Source organism: Anopheles gambiae, chromosome 3 (assembly GCF_943734735.2).
Source record: "Anopheles gambiae chromosome 3, idAnoGambNW_F1_1, whole genome shotgun sequence".
NCBI classification, from domain to species: domain Eukaryota; kingdom Metazoa; phylum Arthropoda; class Insecta; order Diptera; family Culicidae; genus Anopheles; species Anopheles gambiae.
The window spans coordinates 79,606,867-79,628,010 of record NC_064602.1 but is presented as its reverse complement, the minus strand read 5'-3'; the positions used below and the strand labels follow the sequence as shown (position 1 = coordinate 79,628,010).

The following is a 21,144-nucleotide window of genomic DNA, read 5'->3' as shown; positions in this document are numbered from 1 at the left end:
ATTTATATTTTGCTTTCGTTCCGTTCTTCGCAAACGAAGTGAACATTATCAATCATCAAAAGATATGGTTGTGTAATAAATTTTGATTATGTTGTATTATTATTTAAAACTCCCTCTATTTTCAATGGATCTCGCACACATTCTTCAAAAAGGATTACACGCCCCATCATGCTGCTCTGCAATTACTATAAATACTTTTTCTTTCACACATCAATCGATCGTTCGATAAGCTACTGTGTACAGGACGTATGCCGAGCGTGTGAAGCATGTGTTGCTCCTTTTGCCTTCGAGATACGTTTTTCTTCACCCGCTCGCGTTACCTTCCTCGCATTACAACGGCGGTTGGTAGGGAAGGTGTTAAATTCCGCCGACAAGAAAGAACTCGAAGAACGGCGGGTAGTGTATATATGTATTTTTTTGCGTTTCATCTTTCGATCCGCTTGCCTTGCCATTTCTTTGCTCGCCTCCGGCAGAGTCGGTTAGCGATTCTCGTTCTATTCGGGTGCGAGAGATGTGGCATCCGATGCGGAGGAGTGTAGGTTTTGTTGTAGGTAAGAAGGATTCAATTGAAATCCCCGGCGCAGGAGAGATACTTCATTGATTTTTTTTTGTTGCTGTACATTCCATTTCCCGAAACCCCGATTGAGGTGGAAATTGGAGCAACTTGGCAAGCTCCGGTGTAAAAATAAGATTGTTCGGGAATCGGCAAGGCATTCCTAAAGGAAGCGCGCTATAATGCTATAAGTATTTATAAGTTTCTTCGAAGCGCAAGCAGAAAAAAAATCAACTTGATTGGGAAATAACTTTCCTCACTGCACAGTAAATCGTGCATACTGTACTTAACTTTACTTTTTCGCCTCCGTCCACCCACTAAGGTAAACTATTTACGAGAATGCGAAAATTGTTCGAACGTGGTGTGAAAAGAAAATACTTTTTCCCCTTTTTCACTGATCCGTGTCCTGTTCCGTGCGGGTGGTGCTGGTGTAAAAACTATGCGTAGCATGCTTTCGATGAATCCATCGCTTTACGGGTGACAACTATCCTTGGACACAGATATAGGGAGAGAGAGAGAGAAAGAGAGAAGCACAATAATGGTGTGAAAAGAAAAATCACTCAACGCAAGAACGCTTCGTGAGCGTTGTCTCTTCATCTATTCAGCAGCATCTTCTTTTTTGTTGCCGCTCACCCGAGGGTTGTTTGCCATTTGTTCCGAATCTTGAAGTGAAACCGGATCAGCACACGCACACGCGCGAGCACACCGCAAACAGTCGGTGTCGGGATACCATTTATGGGAACACCGGGCTGACACTCCATTGCTGGAGCCATTCTTTCTCCGCCAGCACAAAGCAATGTGGAGAAAGAATTTTGGTTTGCGCCCCCGGTCGGTTGCCGGCGGCGATGGCAAACGTTAGTATTTGGCAGCGTTCTCTTCGTGTGCACATACCAGCCCGAGGTAATGGTGGGTGCGTGTTTGTGTGTGGGAGTGTGTTTGAATAGTGTCAAAATAGGCGAAGTGTAAAATATGTCCATTGTGTCCCTTTCACACGCCAGCTAATTCCGAGCTACAGGGTTGTGAATGTTATGATTTTTTTTTGAGTTTTTGTGTATTTTTTCCTTGCATTCTTTGTTACTTTGAGACTTTAATATATGTAAGTGCCGTCGCCGTTCGGGTTGCAACACTTCAATCTATTTGATTGAATGTGCTGTGCGTTCATAGAGTGTAGTACACCAGAAGTGTATCGTGCAACGGAGGGCGCAGCTAAAGCAACAAACCGTGTATATAGGACGAGCATATGCAACACTTTTCCTCCCACTCAATGTATGTTTACGTTGCAATTAACCTGTTTTCCAATTGGACATTTCGTTACAGCCCGGCAGGGAGAGTGAAACGCAACAGTTAATCCGTATGGGAAACTAACAAGATTTGGCTTTTAGTTGCCTTGACAGGCGCGCTGCAGTGCTGTGTGGTGTATGAAAACGAAGTGGTGAAACAGTGACGCTGCGAAGTGAATAGAAGAAAAAGGATAATAATTGTGCGTGCGTGTGTTTGTGTGAGAGAGTGCGTGGAAAGCCCAAGCAGACGTACGGAGGTCGGTGGCACGGTGGCCTCTAATTAGACACAACGGTTTCGAAATGAATACCCATCTGCAAGGATCATCGCCCAGATCGCCCGCACCGTCACCCGATCCTGACGTTGACGAGGGTAGCTCGAAAAAGCAGGCAACAAGGTAAGCGTGCTGAGCCTAGGTTAGGTTTGTGGGTTTTTGCGCAAATAAAAAATTAACATTGCATGCTGTAATTAGCATTATTGGGGTAGGCAGTTTAGGTAAATACTGGGCATAATAAAAATAAAATGAGCTCTAGAGTTAGTTCTAGAAAGCAAACACCAAACGTTGCTGTAAACGTTGAAAAATGGCCTGCAATGAATTTTGCATATTAGATTGTATTATTGCATAAACGCTTTCGTGTTATGTGGATTGAATTATTTAATTTGTACTATTGATCAGTCAATGATATTTAGTATACATATTTATTTTATTTTAGTACAATAGTATTGAGTTGTATATTTGTTATATTTGTTGGCCATTTGGGCTCGGCATCAAACCAATATACCAATATAACATAAGAAGACAATGAATGTTATTATTGAATTTATTGACAATATTATAAATTTAAGGATTTATTGTATTTAATGCTTATCTGGTAAATTGAATTACTAAATTTAATGGGAGGATCATGTGAAAGCGAATGTAAAATATTGTATTTTTAAAACATTACAGGGTTTTCGAGGATTATATAGACATGTTCAGCGAGTTGTAGATTCGTTCAGGCATATAATAGACTCTTTCAGCGAGATATAGAATTGTTCGGAAGTAGGCGTAATTACTCTTTTTGATCTCGCTCAATTTAAGCGTTAGAAGTAAACATGATCTACCTATTAGTTGTACTATTTAACCTTTTTATACGCATAGTGGCGCCCTCTAAATGAACAATTTAGAACTTAAATCTCAAGCTTGTGAATGCTTCTTTTTCATTTAAATTAGTTAGTTAATTAATTCATTAATTTATCCCAATAAAACTAACTGACAATGTATTCTTCGCTTCTCGCTCCTCTCTTTCCAGAGTATTTAAGAAAAGTTCTTCGAATGGCAAAATCACCGTATACTTGGGAAAACGTGACTTCGTCGACCACATCACGCATGTCGATCCGATAGGTAAGCCCGCCAAAACCCCCCGAAAGGGTGAAACGCTCTACCGTTACACGTTGTTTCACCGGCAAGCAACAAGTCCCTCTGGCCTACCCCTGCAATCCTTCATTCGTTGTTCTCCTTCTTCTCTTTGTCATTGCACACACACCTTTACTACAACTGCGCACGCCGCCAAACGCACGCCGCCATCTTCATCAAAATCAACGATAAACTGCGCCCCACCGGCGAACACCACTCACCGCCACGAACTGTGCTCGGTGCCAGATGGTGTCGTGCTGATAGATCCCGACTATGTGAAGGAGCGGAAAGTTTTCGGACACGTACTGGCCGCCTTCCGGTACGGGCGTGAGGATCTGGACGTGCTGGGACTAACCTTCCGAAAGGACCTGTATCTGGCATCCGAACAGGTTAGTATTTGCGTTCAGGGGCCGGGGACGGAGCGCTGTCTGCAAACGTGTAACGCGCCGCGCTGATATGATGCTGCTGCGGCGCGTTTAATCTCCTGAATAATCGAGAGGCAAATGACCTCGGGTTGGTTGGTCGGTCCTATTCTACGAAGGCACACTACGAGCGACGGTGTGCGTGCTTAGCACGGGACAGAGGAGCGTTCTAACCGTACGTGTACGGTAAATTGAATGTATATCAGTAGGTCACAACTGTACGTGCAATATTCAGAGGAAAGGGAAGTTTTGTTTTGCCTTTGCTACAGATGGAATGAAATTTGTTACATTATTTTTTATTAAAATGGTCCATTCATGTTGTCGAAGCAAAAGAATACGATGCTAGGAACTAGGGGCGCCAGATGGTGTGAGCGAAGCGAAAATAATACCGAGAACTCTGTATTTGCTTTGTAAAAACAAAGGACAATTGTCTGCGCTAAGGCACGTGCGCGCTTTTGGTGGCCGATCGGCCTTTCTTAGAATTTCATAGGTTAAGCGACAAACCACAGAAGTTTGCTATCATGAGCGTATGAAATAAAAGGGCAGTCCATCCTTAGCACTCGACGCGATCGGTCAAAATAAAAGAATTTTCACAGCAGTCCAAGTTTTAATGTTTAAATTCAAAACATTTTCTGGTCCTTCGAACCGGATTCGAACATTTGGTTACTCGAAACGAATTCCAACAGCAGTTTTGCTTAGTTCGATTCGAAACCTAATGCTAGCTACAATCACTATCCGCGAACGTGATTGTGCACAGTGAAAGTGTTGATGAACAATAAGAACAATGTCAGTGGAACGCACGCCGGTAAAAGTTGCCGATCTAGTGGGCGACCAAGAAAAAAGTGACACACCAGGTGAACAATTGCCGTCGACGTCTAAGATGGATCTCTCTGACCCGTTCAAAGGTTTCGGAACGGGAAAAAGTGACATGTTGGAACATGAAAAGGCTTCCAGAGTGCGCGATCATCTCGATCGAAAGATGAACCGACTGGATACCATTCTAAGCGATGCGGATCTGGAAATTTCCCAGCTTAACGAATGTGCGGACCGACTTGCGGCGGTGCAGTCGGAATACGAGAAAGTGCATGTGAGCATTTTAGAAGTGTCGGACACAATCGAAGAAGAGGAAGAAATTTATGCACGCTTCGAGACGAAGTTGTATAAATTAATGCGAAACGCAAAGCAGCGAATCGCAGCTGCTACAGTGAAAGAAGTGTTACCTTCTAACGTTTCGAAGCAAACATCGCGAGTGAAGCTACCGGAAATCAAATTACCGAAATTTGACGGTTCTTTGCAAAATTGGACGACGTTTCGTGATAATTTCAAAACGCTGATAGATGCGGCGCCGGAGCTAAGTGAAGTGGACAAATTTACGTATTTGATTTCATGTCTAACGGAAGATGCAAAGCGCGTGATTGAAGTGATAGAAGTTACCACAGCGAATTACAGCGTTGCTTGGGATTTACTATGCACCAGATATGAGAACAAATATCTAATAGTGAAATCTCATGTGGACTCTATTTTTGCCATCTCTCCGATTAAAAAGGAATGTCCGGAATCTATCATGCGTCTGGTGGATGAATTTGAGCGAAATTTGAAAATGTTAGAAAAGCTTGGTGAACGGCCTGAAGGGTGGAGTACGTTGTTAGTGTTTCGCTTGTCATCGTGTTTGGATCCGGCTACTTTGCGACAGTGGGAAACATATAAGCGTTCGACTGAAGTTCCTACCTACGACGAGTTAGTGAAGTTTCTCCGAGATCATTGTAGAGTGTTACAATCTGTGGAATCAGTGAAATTAGATCCGTCGGACAAAACCTCATCACAGTTTCGACGCAAACCGGTCCAGAAGAACACAGCAGCGTATTCGACAGTGTCCTTAGGTGCAGCGGAAAAGTGTGTTTTTTGTCGTGACGTAAAACATTCTCCTTACAAGTGCGTTATGTTCCGAAACATGGCAGTGAATGATCGAAAGGATTTAGTGAAGAACAAGAAACTGTGTTTCAATTGTTTATCATTGGGTCATACGGTTAAGGACTGTCCATCAGGTACATGCCGTATTTGCCACAAGAAGCACCACACCATGTTACACGAACAATCGAATGCCATGCCAGTTCAGGAAGTATTGCAACAGCAAACGATACCCGAATGCCAACCCGGTCCTTCCACTCCTGCTTCGTCTAATCCAGAAACTCCAGCTTCGTTAAATCATTGTTTTGTGAATGTGCCACCGGCTTCTAATCAGGTATCTTCAACGGTCTTGCTTCAAACGGCCGTGGTCAAGGTATGTGACTGCAACGGAACGCAGTATTGGGCGCGAGCTCTGCTCGACTCAGCATCACAATTGAATATTGTGACAGAACGACTAGTACAACGTCTTCGACTCCCTCGCATCAAGGAAGTACACTCGATCGGCGGTATTGGTGAGTCGAAAATCATGTCTTACTCATCGGTCATGGTGAGCATCAAGTCAAATTGCAGTGCTTTTAGAACGACATCCAAATTTCATGTGCTCAGCCAAGTCACAAGAAATCTACCGGTAAGTGCAGTCGATCTAACAAGGCTAACCTTACCTCTAAACATCGAACTAGCAGACCCTAATTTCCATGAACCCGGACCAATCGACATGATAATCGGCATGGACCTGTATTATCTAATCTTGGAAGAGGGCCTTTTGAAAATGCAGTCAGGTGCATTGGCAGTACAAAAAACTGTGCTAGGATGGGTCATAGCTGGAAGAGCCACCGTTTGCCAACCAAGTGAGCAAACATCAGTAGTGGCTCATGTGAGCAGCAACCTCGACGCACAGCTTAGACAATTTTGGGAACTTGAAGCATGCCAGACTAACAGCAAACTATCGGTGGAAGAAAGCAAATGTGAACAATATTTTGATAGAACAACAAAACGTAACACCGCAGGTCGGTTTGTGGTTTCTCTACCAACACGCGACGACAAAATTGCCCAGCTGGGCGAATCCAAATCTATTGCTTTGCGCAGATTCCTAGCATTAGAAAGACGTTTAGAAACCAGACCACAACTTAAAGCAGAATATTCACAGTTTGTTTCAGAATATATAAACCTTAACCACATGGTACAAATAACAGAAAACACCACAGGACAAGTTAGCCCAAGCTATTACATGCCGCACCATTGTGTGCTTCGTCCCGATAAAACTACCACCAAGCTTCGGGTGGTGTTTGATGCGTCGTGCTCTTCCACCAGTGGAGTCTCATTAAACGATTGTTTGATGGTAGGCCCAATCCTTCAAGACGATCTTATGTCTATCTTACTAAGATTTCGAATGCCAAAATTTGTACTCGTGGCTGACATTGAGAAAATGTACAGACAAATTTTGGTAGCTGACGAAGACCGTCCCTTGCAACGAATTCTATGGCGAAATAAACCAACCGATCCAATTTGTACATTTGAATTGAGCACAGTCACTTATGGTACTTCTTGCGCACCATACCTCGCAACTAAAACTCTACAACATCTAGCAAAACTAGAAGCAAATACTTACCCAGAGGCAACAAAGGTTTTAGCTAACGACTTTTACATGGACGACATGCTAACAGGAGTCAATAGTGTAGAGGAAGGGCAGAAACTCAGTGACCAATTATTGAATTTACTTCAATCTGCTGGTCTTTGTCTTCGTAAATGGACATCTAACTGCTCCGAACTACTAGAAAAAATTCCCGTTGATTCGCCAACATCATGCATCAAAACATTGGGTCTGAAATGGCAACCAACAACCGACAATTTTCTCTTCGAAACACCTGAGTACAGCAATCATGACAATCCAGTTACGAAACGCATTGCTGTATCAGACTCGGCAAAACTTTTCGATCCTTTAGGATTGGTCGGTCCTGTGATAGTGGCAGCTAAAATGTATCTTCAAGAGCTTTGGCGCAATGAAACGTCTTGGGATGAACCTCTCAACCCACCACTACAGAAACAGTGGAGAGATTTTCGTAAAAATCTTGCAGAACTTAATAACATAAGTATCCAACGTTGGGTTCTTTCTCACACGCCTGTAAAACAAATACAGCTACACGGATTTTGCGATGCGTCTGAAAAGGCGTACGGCGCTTGTATTTACATCAGATCTGTATCCAGCGATGATACAGTTACAGTGAATTTACTAACGGCTAAATCTAAAGTAGCTCCTCTGGCAACTTCGCGTAAACAAAAACGAGTTTGTTTACCTCGTTTAGAGCTATCAGCCGCATTACTCTTGGCACATCTGTATGAAAAGGTTTCCGGTGCCTTGAAAATTGAAATAGAACCATATTTTTGGTCGGATTCAAGTATTGTCCTACACTGGTTGGCAGCAAACCCATCGCGCTGGAAAACTTTCGTTGCGAATCGTGTATCGGAAATACAACATCTCACTGCAAATGGAAAATGGAATCACGTACCCGGTATAGAAAATCCAGCAGATATAATTTCTCGCGGAATGGATCCAGCACAGCTACAGCATGCCACATTATGGTGGAACGGCCCGAATTGGCTAAATGAAGAACCTCTGATTTTCCCTACAAAGGTTGCAAGTAAGGTTGAACTACCTAAGGAAGATCTCGAAGAAAGAGTTACGTTGGCAGCTCATTCTATTGAACCGAGTTTCATTTTTAAACTGCGTTCGTCATTCGGCGATTTGAAAAGACTTGTAGCATGGATACTCAGATTTGCTCACAACGCAAAACTCAAAAATCGTGATCAACGACGATATACGCATCTGACCACTGAAGAACTAAACGATTCAATCAAGTGTCTCGTCCGTCTTGCACAACATGAATCATTTGCGGAAGATTTTAAAAATCTTGAAAAAAATGGTTTCGTTGCAAACCATTCCAAATTGAAGTCGTTAAATCCATACATCGAAGCCGGCATACTGCGAGTAGGTGGCAGGCTACGTCATGCAGAAGTATCTAACGATCGACGACATCCTATGATACTTCCATCCAATCATCCCCTCACCGACATGATTGCAATGTTCGTTCATCTGAAAATGTTGCATGCCAGCCCTCAATTTCTGACCACGAGCCTGCGCGAAAGGTTTTGGCCTTTGCGAGTCAGAAATTTAGCCCGAAAGACAGTGCACTCATGTTTGCAATGTTTCCGCTGTCGACCAACATCGCTTCAACAAATTATGGGCGACTTACCAATGGAACGCGTGTCTCCAGCCTTACCATTCGTCCGCACTGGAGTGGATCTATGCGGCCCGATAGCATACCGCTATCCCCATAGAAAATCGCAGCCGCTAAAAGGATACGTGGTCATTTTTGTATGCATGGTCGTGAAAGCGGTGCACATCGATCTTGTTACAGACTTGACCACAGACGCCTTTATTGCGGCCCTACGCAGATTCATCGCGCGCAGAGGTAAGCCTTCATTAATTGAATGTGACAACGCTAAGAATTTTGTAGGCGCATCGAAAGAATTGGCTGTCCTAGCTCAGCAATTCAAGGATCAGGCATGGCAAGGCGACATAACTCGGAAGTGCAGCGATGAAGGCATCGAATTTAAGTTCATCCCCCCTCGTTCTCCGAATTTTGGCGGCCTATGGGAGGCGGCTGTCAAATCCTTCAAAAATCATCTTAGGCCTACGATGGGAAACGCGTTGCTGACCTACGAGCAGCTCACCACGCTTCTAACGCAGATCGAGAGTTGCATGAATTCTCGACCGTTGACTCAACTATCAACCGATCCAGCTGATCTTGACGTTTTGACGCCGGGACATTTCCTGATCCATCGTCCGCTTTCTGCCTTGGCCGAACCATCCCTGGAAGCGGTTCCAATCAACCAGCTGAATCAATGGCAGGAAGTACAAGAATATCTTCGAAGGCTGTGGAAACGTTGGAGTACTGAGTATTTGTCCGGTCTACAACCACGGACAAAGTGGACCCGTCAACGCAACAACATCTCCGTCGGAACAATGGTGCTTGTGAAAGACGATGGTTTACCACCCCTGAAATGGTGTTATGGTAGAATAGTTGAGATTTTTCCGGGAAGTGATGGGAACATAAGAGTAGTTACCGTCAAAACGAAAGATGGTTTGTACAAGCGCGGAATATCAAAAATCTGTATTTTGCCTGTAACCGAAAACAATTCTGTTGAATTCAATAATTCAACCGGGGGGGAGTATGTCGAAGCAAAAGAATACGATGCTAGGAACTAGGGGCGCCAGATGGTGTGAGCGAAGCGAAAATAATACCGAGAACTCTGTATTTGCTTTGTAAAAACAAAGGACAATTGTCTGCGCTAAGGCACGTGCGCGCTTTTGGTGGCCGATCGGCCTTTCTTAGAATTTCATAGGTTAAGCGACAAACCACAGAAGTTTGCTATCATGAGCGTATGAAATAAAAGGGCAGTCCATCCTTAGCACTCGACGCGATCGGTCAAAATAAAAGAATTTTCACAGCAGTCCAAGTTTTAATGTTTAAATTCAAAACACATGTCTCAAAGAAAAAAAAAAAAAACCCCGTTCAAAGCACTGACATGGCACTTTTTGATATTGTAAAAGTCATTCCATTTGGCGAAGGAATAATACGTACACGCTCGCTCTACTTCGTCGGGGCCATTGCAGTGCGGGGGTGGGCTGGCGCTGTTACTGCTGTTTTGCACTTACAAAAAGTAAACATGTGTATCTTTTAATTCCACCGAGAGCTAGCAACACACACACACACTGCTGCAGCACAACAGGAGCACCCGTCAACGAAAACAAGTTGAAAATCCATGAAATAAATCTTCCTCATTCGCCCGTGTCACTGCGGCACCAGGCGCCTCCATCGGGGGGGTGGCGGATGAAAACAAGCAACACGGCGGGAGTTTTTGTTAGGGTACGTACGAAAGTAATGCCGGGATGCTTTTGGACCGAAAAAGGAACGCAACACGTTCGCTGCGCTGTTGCTGTTGTGTACACATCAACGCAAATGATGTAATTTTGATTTACGATGCAACACCGTCGCGCGTGCAGAGAGCTCCTTTCTGCTCGCCCGTCCCGATGATGGAAGAATAATACCACTTACTTTTAGCACACACACCCATCTCCACACCGACCACCACTTTGTTGGCACAAAACTGTAAAGTTTTGGTGGCGCCCTGGATTAATTTGCTGTAGTTATTTTTGTTTTGTTGTGTTTTCCAGTGGTTGTGTGTTTACCAAATGATTTGCTAATGGAGAAATACACACACACACGGCAGAAAATTTTCCGCCAGGTAAAGTAGTGCTGTCTGCAGTAGCTGGTGCTAAAGTTGCTGTTATACTATATATATAAGCAGCACTTGTCCTTTTTAGTGGCATACGGAAAAGGTGTGATACACACGAAAATAATCAAAATTTATGATCACCTCCAGCAAAATGGAACCGGCGCAAGAAGCATTGAGTGTGCAAGTGTGCCGCTTTCAATGGCGTCTCTTTCATATGTGCTTGGTGTTCAAAACAGCCGGTCGACAGCCGACACAAATCCTACGCTGTATTCTTAATGGATGTGCTGTTGTTGTTGAAGAACCACACAAACCGTTTGGTTTTTCGACCGTTGTGCGCGCACCACCATGAAGACCAAAGACAAATGCAAACACTTTTACCGCAAAGCACTTGCGGTGGAATGTGCATGTGTGTGTGTGTGTGTACATTTCGTCACGCGGATAGATACACCCATGTCCAGACACATCATGCCTCGTGTGTTACTAAATCTGTTAAATTGTACCATTCTCTGTGGAGAGAAAAAATATAAAAACATCCCGAGTGCGTGTACGTATGTACAAATGTCGATGATTGACTGTTTTTCGTTTGTTGTATTGTAGCGGGGGAGCAGCAAAAAAAAAAAACGCGCAAACATTTGCAGCAAAGCACGTACTCAATCTATCGTGCTTGCGCGAATATTTGGTCCGTTTGATATATTCGGTGCGGTCGGAGGGTTTCAGCGAACGACTTCATCATTCATGGCGGATTTGTTCCGTCACTTTAACGATGTAAGCTGGAGGATGTTTAGCTTCTTTTTTTGAACAACGTTTCTGCGTGTGTTAGATTTTTGTGCAATTTTGGAGAAAAGTAGCAAGTTGAAGCAATCATATGAAAGGAACATAAATGCATTGCTTTGGAGAGATCGTTTAATGTTGTTCGAGCACTGAACGTCATGTTCAGCAAGGACTGTTTGATAGCTTCTGGTAGGTTTGTTTGCAATATTTTGCTAACAATTTTTAAAATCGACCTTTAAAGAAAAAGAATATCAAAAATCTTTAACTACAATTCAACGTGACACTTTACGGTCGGACACTTTACGGTCGGACACTTTACGGTCAACGCATCATTTTAGTATATTTTTTTTAATTAACTTTATTTTTTAATTCAATATCATATGAAGCAGAAATCTTCCTCCAGGGTATTTTGTATGTTTAAACAGCAATTTAATTGGTTTTCACCACTCAACGGCCTGATCTGATACTGGTCTCTTTTGCGAATGTTTGAATTGCTGGACAGCTTCGTATCGAAATTAGATTCCGCACTCTCATGAGATTGTTCGAATGTTATCCGGTACGGATATTGCTATAAAATTGAACTAATCCTACTGAAACGAAATCTGAGCGCATACTCTGTATAGGGCAGGAGGGAGGCACAGTAATTGAACCAGAGCCAGATCAAATGATGTATCGATATTGTTTGGATCGTTTTATTCTTCGAGCGTGTGTGGAAGGAAAACTCCAGCGTATCTTCATTGCAATGTGCCAGTAAACACCTGAACGTAATATCGAGTTGAAAGTAAATGCTCGAAGGCGGTTCATGTTGGCATGACCTGAATCTGAAAAAAAACTGGATCATGTATGTTGATGGAAGATGACACGTGAGACATACCCAAGATTAGGGATTTTGTTTTCTATACAAGGATTCATCACATAATGTTCATAGAGGCTCTACGATTTAGAGCTGCAAGAGCATTCTAGATTTACGAGAGGAATTCAATCCACCTTTTATTGACACCATGTTTGTTTGTATTTGTGGTGATATATTTCCAATGAGCATTCATTTTTTCAAACTGTAATATCAATTTCAAACTGAAATATCATCCTAAACATCCTTCCCAGACATTTTGTGTGATTTTTTGTAGAACATTCCAATAAGTAAATTAAGGGAAAAGCGTCGTAGATTAAAATGGATGTGGTGAGTGTAATGGATGCAGATAAGAAAAAAAAATCAACATTCGAGATTATATTTAAGTGAAGAGCCACTAAATGGTTTCAACAACATTCAAGGAAAGAGGGTTGTCACAGAGGTTGATCTTCTCTTACTCTTAATCTAAAATTAGACAGAGTTCTCGGATTTCTACAGTAGAACACTCTTCGGAGAACATAGGAACTAAAGGACACATTAATTAAGTAATGTATCTAATATTTAGTCCATTGCGGTTAAATCTGTTGAGATAATTGGTCGCGTTGCCTTGCGGAGAAGTACGTAGCTAGTGTTGGGTAAAGTTGACAAAAATCCGAGCTCGACTCCGATCCGAATCCGAAAATTTCAGAGCTGACTCCCGAAGGTTGGTCCGCTCAGCATTATCCGGGGCCGTTCGGAATCATCCAGAACCGCTCCGTGACGTCCTGAGTCATCCTGAGTTATCCGGAGTCATCTGGAGTCATCTGGAGTCATCTGGAGTCATCTGGAGTTATCCGGTGTCGTTCGAAGTTGTCTGGAGTCATCTGGAGTTATCTAGAGTCGTTCAAAGTTGTCTGGAGTGGATTTATCCGGAGTCGTTTGGAATCATCCAGAGCCGCTCGGAGTCATCCGGAGTCATATGGAGTTATTAGGAGTCGTCCGAAGTCCTCTGGAGTCATACGGAGTCATCTGGAGTTATCCGGAGTCATTCGAAGTCGTCTGACGTCATCTGGAATCATCTGGAGTCATCTGGAGTCATATGGAGTCATCTGGAGTTATCCAGAGTCGTTCGAAGTCGTCTGGAGTGGATTTATCCGGAGTCATATGGAGTTATTCGGAGTCGTTCGAAGTCCTCTGGAGTCACACGGAGTCATCTGGAGTTATCCGGAGTCATTCGAAGTCGTCTGACGTCATCTGGAATCATCTGGAGTCATCTGGAGTCATATGGAGTCATCTGGAGTTATCCAGAGTCGTTCGAAGTCGTCTGGAGTGGATTTATCCGGCGTCGTTTGGAATCATCCAGAGCCGCTCGGTGTCGTCCGGAGTCATCCGTAGTCATATGGAGTTATTCGGAGTCGTTCGAAGTGCTCCGGAGTCATACGGAGTCATCTGGAGTTATCTGGGGTCGTTCGAAGTCGTCTGGAGTCATCTGGAGTCGCCCGGAGTCGTCAAGAGTCGTCTGGATTCATCCAGAACTATGCGAAGTCGTTCGGAGACGTCCGCAGTAATGCTGAGTCGTCCGAAATCCTCTGGAATTATTTGTTACCATTCGGCTCGGTCAAATCCTTATACCAAGCTGTTTGAGTTTAAAATTAAATCTAGGCTGTACTATTCGCTTCAGAATAAGATAATTTCAATTGATCAATAATCGCCATCACACTTAACTATGCTGTGAAGTGTAATGAACCTTAAAATATGGTGCTGTTTAAACCAACAGCTATAATTCCGCGAAAAAGGCGGCAGAATTCATTAGACACCTTAGGGCTATTGACGTTAATTATGGACACCAGACTCCCATTGTCTCGCACACTTGCCTATTGCGTGAGAATTACTTTTATAGTTCTCATTAATATTAATAATACGCCCCCCGAAACATTGTATCCGAACGCGCGCGTGTAACTATTTATTCTCTATTCCAGCAACGCACCAAACATCGCCCCGCAGTGTACCAATCTGTGCCAATTTCAGGGCAGCAAAGTGCAAACAAAAATGTAGCCAAACGAACGATTCCCATATTCTTCCCCCCCCAATTTACGCCTCCCTGGGAGTCCCGGGCTGAATATTCAATTACCCTGGCGCGCAAATAGATTATGGCGGAAGCGGAGGAGGTGTAAGAAAAAAAAATGGTCGGGCCCTATCGCCGCGATCCTGCTGCAGGTTTAATTACGCAATTCGTTCGGGCATTGTTTTGATTGTAATGTAATTTTGCCACCACAGAAGGTGCGCGCTGTCGCACCGGAATAAAACGCACCAAACCAAACGAGCCCTGATGATAATTATTCCGCGAATATAAGGTAAATTAAAGCATGCATTCATTTGGGCGCGGGTGCCAAACGATCCAAAGCGGGTTTTTTTTCTCTGTGCGTTCGTGATGGAGCAATGGTGGAAAGGTGAAGAAGCAGAGTATAAACTGATTAAGTTATAGCTATCTTCCCTTGGTGTACTGGCACGGGGCAATTGTTTCGATTTTCCAGGGACACATTGTGTGCCGAGCGCACTGTTATGCACAACGAAATGACCAATAATGATGTGCTTTAGGGGAAGGAAGCAGGCAAGAAGGGAGCGGAGGCTTATGATCCTATTTCAGCGTCATTTCATTTACTTCTTCTCCTCGTTAAACACACCGTTGCTGTTGCTGCGTGTGTCCGGGTAGGGAAAATTGTAAGAAAATCGTTCCAATTACTTGAATAGGTTCTCGCCCATTTGGCGGCGTCGAAGGAAGTTCATTTGATTGGCGTTTCCCCCGTTTTACGACAAACGTTCCGCCATAAAGCTCTGCGCTCACGCTTTGTTAAGCATTAGCATCAGTTTGATATTTTACCAAACTGAACATTAACTCTCTCCATTTTGGGTGTGTTTTGCCCAGCCACGGGGTGAAAATGCGATTTCATTTGCTTGAAAGGATTTACCAATTTGCGAAGCAATTGTTACTTGCGAGTCAAATAACTGTTGCAAGTGTGTGAGAGAGGGCTCCCACCGAAAACGTGTTGCTTGTGTGCGTTGGTTTGTGTCGGTGGAAATTTCAAATTAATTTGACCGGTTTTGCCATAACCTTCCGTGTACACTACCTCGCGCGTGGACGAGGGCGTATTAAATGGCTGCGTAAACAAATAGTGTAATCCAGCGCAGATCGAAAGAAAGCTAAACAGAGCGAGCTGCTGCTGCTGCTGCTGCTATTGTAGTTAGCCGGCCAACAAAGAAAAGGTTAAATTAAGTGCACCTCATTGTGCTGCGAGAACGCGTTTTGTTTCCTTCTGCGCACCGCCTTCTCCTCCACTAACAGGCTTGATCGCTGTGTTTAAGCCCGGGGTGCTGCTGCTGCTGCTAGACCGACACAGGCCGACAGGCACAGACATGCCGACATGCTTTGTACGTTAGCGACCGTAATTGAAAATAAATTATTTCTCTTTCGTCTTCGCGTTTGCTGCTTCAAACCATCATGCCATCAGCGCAGGCATTACACGTGGATGTTTTCCTCCCTTTCTATCAAACTCACTCTATACTGATACTATTGTTTCTCTCTTCTTTCTCTTGTGCTTTTCTTTTTTTTTTATCCACCGCAGATTTATCCACCGCTGGAAACGGACCGGCCGCTCACCCGGCTCCAGGAGCGGCTGATCCGGAAGCTGGGCGCGAACGCGTACCCGTTCTACTTCGAGGTGCCGCCCCACTGTCCGGCCTCGGTGTCGCTGCAGCCGGCCCCGGGCGATACCGGGAAACCGTGCGGCGTGGACTACGAGCTCAAGGCCTTCGTCGGCGAGTCGCAGGAGGACAAACCGCACAAACGGAACTCGGTCCGGTTAGCGATAAGGAAAATCATGTACGCACCCTCGAAGCTGGGCGAGCAGCCGTCGATCGAGGTTAGCAAAGAGTACATACTGAAACCAAATAAAATTCACCTCGAGGCGAGTCTGGACAAGGAGGTAAGGCGTGTTGTTTTTTGGTTTTTGGCGTGTGGCGAGACAGTAGGCATCATTTAACTCTACTAATTTCCTTTTTTTCTTCCCCCCCGACTCTTTTTTTTCAATCTTCCAGCTTTACCACCACGGCGAAAGCTTGTCGGTGAATGTACATATAGCGAATAATTCAAGTAAAACGGTTAAGAAAATCAAAGTGTCGGTCCGACAGTTTGCGGACATCTGTCTCTTCTCGACGGCACAGTACAAGTGCACGGTAGCGGAGGTAGAATCCGAGTAAGTATAGCGCAGCCGAGCGGGCAGCCCGACCCGGACCGTGTGAACCATCCGTCTCCCCTGAACTGGTATGCAGAAACTCTGATAGAGAATACAGCGGAAAAAACCAGAAATGCCATGTGCGAGGGGGGATAATATGTCCCTGAGTTCCCATTTCCGAAAGGATGAAGTAACTACGGCTACTGCTCGTTGCAGGCGGCTTGCACACAGCTTAATCTTGCTCGTGGTTTGTAGGTTTTGCGATGTTGTGATTAGTGGTGTGCTCTCTGTTTCGCCTAGTTCCGCCTGTAGTCGGAGTTGTCCGAAGTTGTCCGGAGTCGTCCGAAGTTGTCCGAAGTTTTCCGGAGGTGTCCGGGGTCGTCTGGGGTCGTCCGAAGTCGTCCGGAGTCGTCCGGAGTTGTCCGTAGTTGTCCAGAGCTGTCCGGAGTTTTCTGGAGTTGGCAGGAGTTATCGGAAGTTGTCGGGAGTTGTCCAGAGTTGTCTGGATTTATCCGGAGTTGTCCGGAGCCGTCCGGAGTTGTCCGGAGTTGTCCGGAGTTGTCCGGAGTTGTCCGGAGTTGTTTGGAGTTGTCCGGAGTTGTCTGGATTTGTCTGGAGTTGCCCCGAGTTGTCCAGAGTTGCTCGTGGTTGTCCGGAGTCGACTTGAGTCGTCTGGAGTTGACGTCCGGATGACTCCAGACGACCTAGGACGACTCCAGATGACTCTGAACAACTCCGGAAGACTTCGGGTGGCTCTGGACGACTTCAGATGACTACGGACGATATCGACACCGGACGACTCTGGGTGACTTCGGACAACTCTTACTTCAGACGACTCTGGGAGACTTCGGACGCCTCCGGATGACTCCAAATGACTCCAGATGACTCCAGATGACCTCCGGAATGACTACGGATAACTCCAGATGACTCCGGATGACTCCGGACGACTCCGAGCGGATCTGGATGATTCCAACTACATTCCAGAGTCGACTCTGGATTTTTGTCAACTTTTCCCATCACTAGTTCTGACCTCCCCGGGCAAAACGAAAACCGAGCAGTAATCTTGTCTGTGTATGTGTGTGTGTATGTTTGGCTAAGGTTAGGGGCAAATGTTCTCCTCTTTGAAAAGCGAATGGCGAAAAAAAACCTTCACCCGTTATGCCGTTACTTAAACATCCCTAGAACGCAGAAGAGCACTCAGGTTTAATTGAAGGATTGAATGCTACTGAACTCTCTCGTACACACACATACATACATACGTATGCGGAAACTCTACACTCTCACACATACTCACACCATCCTTGTTTGTGTGTGTGTTTTTTAAGGAGTGCTTCCCCTCGGCGCGTGGAAAAAGAAAACCAGTGTGCAAGTGGTGAGTGTGTGCTTCTAAAAAGCATAAAAAGCACGCAACAGTGTAGCTGTGTAAAGGTGGCAATGCATCCATCCACTCAAAAAAGCAAGGCACAGCTTAGCCCGGTTACCATCGGAAACGGAGTTAACTGCGTGTGGAACGGATTATGGTGGCTCTTGAAAGACGGTGAAAGACCTAATGGTGGCCGCCGTGGACTGGAGGCAGCTGTTGTCCAAAGTGACTTAACGTTGCAAAATCTGCGACCGTTCCCCCTTCTGCGGTAGAATTTATATGCTTCCCTGGGTTGACGTATGACACACGAGACTCACACACGCACACACGCTCACATGCAATCGTGTTGAGCTACTTGGGGCTAACGATGCGTTTACGTTGTGTTGCACCTTTTTTTTGTGCCCCGAAACCATGCACAAACCAGCCTCTCGGGATTTATGTGCTACACTTCCTCTACCCAACACACGCGGATAATAAGCGAATGGATGTTTCTGGAGGCGGTTGGTACATTTGGTTTTTTTTTGTCTCGTTACGTCCAGTTAGTGCAGCACACTGCGACCGAGATTGCACATTTTTTGTAGAACGAAAGAGAGAGAACAAAAAAAAAAATAAATGCTTCAAGCGTGGTCGATTTACACAAAAGCACATACACCTAAGGAGGGGAGTCACATAAGTCGGAAAGGAAGCTCACTTGTCAGGAAACGCAAGACAGTTAGTGGTGGTGGTGGTAATAGCGGATAGCATTATAGCACGAACATCGACCACGAACGCGCGCACGCGACATCAAATAATGATGAAAGCAAGAGGAATTAATTAGCTTTTATGATGCTTTTTGACTTCTTCAAACGCGCCTCCTCTCACACAGCGTGGAGTCACAAAAGGGATTTTTGCTATATTTGGATTGGTTTTGTAGGGGAGGGCCGTTTTTTTCGACTTCAAGTGTCTTTTTTTTCAATTTTTCATTCACTTTTTACCATTACTAAGAATTAGTTGAGGAGGGTTTGCTCTAGAATGTTTGACATTGACATTTGGGGGTTGACAATTTCGGGGTCAACTGTTGATGGAGTTTCCTTCCCGGAAGAATCGTGGCTAGAAGTGACTGCGCGTACACTCACTATCGCTAATTGCGCAAAAAAACGGGGTAGCTTATAGATGCAGCACGTGGAAACAATATTTGCCTTCTTTCAGGAAAGCGTTAAATGGGCTTTATGTGTATGGTAATATTAAATATTATTAGTTCTTTCGAGTTGAGCTGTAAAACGATCGGTTGAACTAGCTAAGCGACCGGATTCCCTGGAAGCGATAACATAAAAGCTACCTCGAGTTTTGTCGCCATGCTCTCTCTGGTGAAAGGTCATTCTCCCGTCGCCGTCCATCAAGCTCTTCTGGACCTTGGAGCAAGCCATTTTTGCCTGGCACCGGAAAACAATTCTCAATTAAATTTTTCAATTAAACCTTTCCCTTCTGTGCGGGAAGCCACCGCCGTCCCGTTTGCACAGGAGCATATTGCGCTTGACCTGAACCGGAATCAGCAGCGCGCCATGGTGGTGAGAAGCATCCGGAAAATCGATAGCAACAGTAGTCGGGCAGTACCTGCGCTGACCAGTGTGTGTGTGTGTCGCTCCACGGGCTGTAGAGGCAGCCATTGTACTGCTGGGGTCATCGGTGCGGCTGGGTCGGAAAATTCTGTTAGTTTGTGAGCATTTTTCACTGCTGGTGGCAGTTGGGCACCGATAAAAGGTGTGCGCACGGTGAAAGCGACCGATACGGCGTTATTGGCTGCCTTTACCTCTGCCCTGCCTGCCGGCACAATGTGTCGGGGTCAACGGAAAACTTTTATCGAAAATCGTTTCCATTCCGCATTTGGAGGTCAGACGGTTCGGAAGAGAGAGAGAGAGAGAGAGAGAGAGAGAGAGAGAGAGAGACAGAGACAGAGACAGAGACAGAGACAGAGACAGAGAGAGAGAGAGAGACAGAGGTGCGCCACACACAGTCAAACGGTTGCCTAGACGGATGGAAAAGGTTTCTTGGGCCGCATTGTAGGCCAGCGTGTATTGTACTGCTTCAGCAATTATGTATAGATAAACTCCAAACAAAGAAAGAAAAGGTCCGTTCGCTCGTTATGGAGGAATCCCGTTTGAAGGCAAATGGAAAAGGTCGCGATCGCTATGTGTGGAGGTCATCGATTATGGGAATTGTTAAAGAACGAAGTGCTTCTCTATCTGTTTAACGTTTTAGTATCCGCGTGCTTATTTTGAAACGGTGCTGCGAGTGCTTTTTACGACAGTATCGTCCCAAACAAATCGTATCTTTCTTTATTGCCACTCCATTTCACACCTTGCCCCCCCCGCTCTTTCCAACGGTTCTCGTGACATAATAATACGCACACAAGGTTTCCTCAGGTCATGCAGGCACACAGCCCCACATTCATCTAATCGCCACCTTTCACCTTCACCTTGCAACTGCAGAGAGTACTCCGTCGGGCCCGGCTTTACCCTATCCAAAGTGTTCACCATTAAACCGCTGCTTAAGCACAACAAACACAAACGAGGGCTCGCCCTGGACGGCCAGCTGAAGCACGAGGATACGAATCTAGCGTCCAGCACGATGTAAGCGAAATTGGGCCCGCCACCATTATGCACACAAACACACACAAACACACACAACTATTGTTTAAAAATGGGTGCTGAAAGGGACGTTGGTGGTTAGGAATAGGGAATACTTTGTTAAGTTAGCGCCCTATTCTCACGAAGTGAACGATTGCGTGTGTGTCATGTATTTAAACCATAATGGCGACTTGCTTACACCTTAATCGGTCGTAACCCCCCGCATATATTTTAGTTCTCACACACATACACACACACACAGGGATCGGGGTGTCGGTTGATAATTCCTCCTGCCATTAATTCAGTTCCTGTGTTCATCCTCTAACACCAGTTTGCAACTCACTTACCTGTATTTAATCCAGCATCATGGGTCAATAATGGTTATTTTCGTTGATTTTCATACGGACGGTTGTGGTTTTGGTAAATAGTGAGTTTTGTTGTCAAATTGCATAATTGCTTGTTGCACAAATCTGGCCGGACAATTAGGT

General features: G+C 44.9%; 1 protein-coding gene across 17 annotated transcripts in view; it reads left to right on the top strand.

Moving 5' to 3' along the window:
* LOC1278336 (arrestin red cell) overlaps positions 1-21,144 on the top strand; it is a 75,515-nt gene that overhangs the window by 44,209 nt on the left and 10,162 nt on the right. For 8 of the 17 annotated variants that reach the window (XM_061653476.1, XM_061653471.1, XM_061653474.1 and 5 more), the window contains exons 2-6: positions 1,871-2,228; positions 3,124-3,215; positions 3,474-3,616; positions 16,079-16,438; positions 16,551-16,708. In XM_061653476.1, coding sequence (XP_061509460.1) covers positions 2,134-2,228; positions 3,124-3,215; positions 3,474-3,616; positions 16,079-16,438; positions 16,551-16,708 — 848 coding nt within the window. In that variant the 5' untranslated portion in view covers positions 1,871-2,133. Of the gene's footprint in view, positions 1-1,870; positions 2,229-3,123; positions 3,216-3,473; positions 3,617-16,078; positions 16,439-16,550; positions 16,709-20,518; positions 20,660-21,144 lie in introns of all 17 variants that reach the window. The other 9 variants (XM_061653462.1, XM_061653463.1, XM_061653464.1 and 6 more) reach the window with 3 other exon arrangements.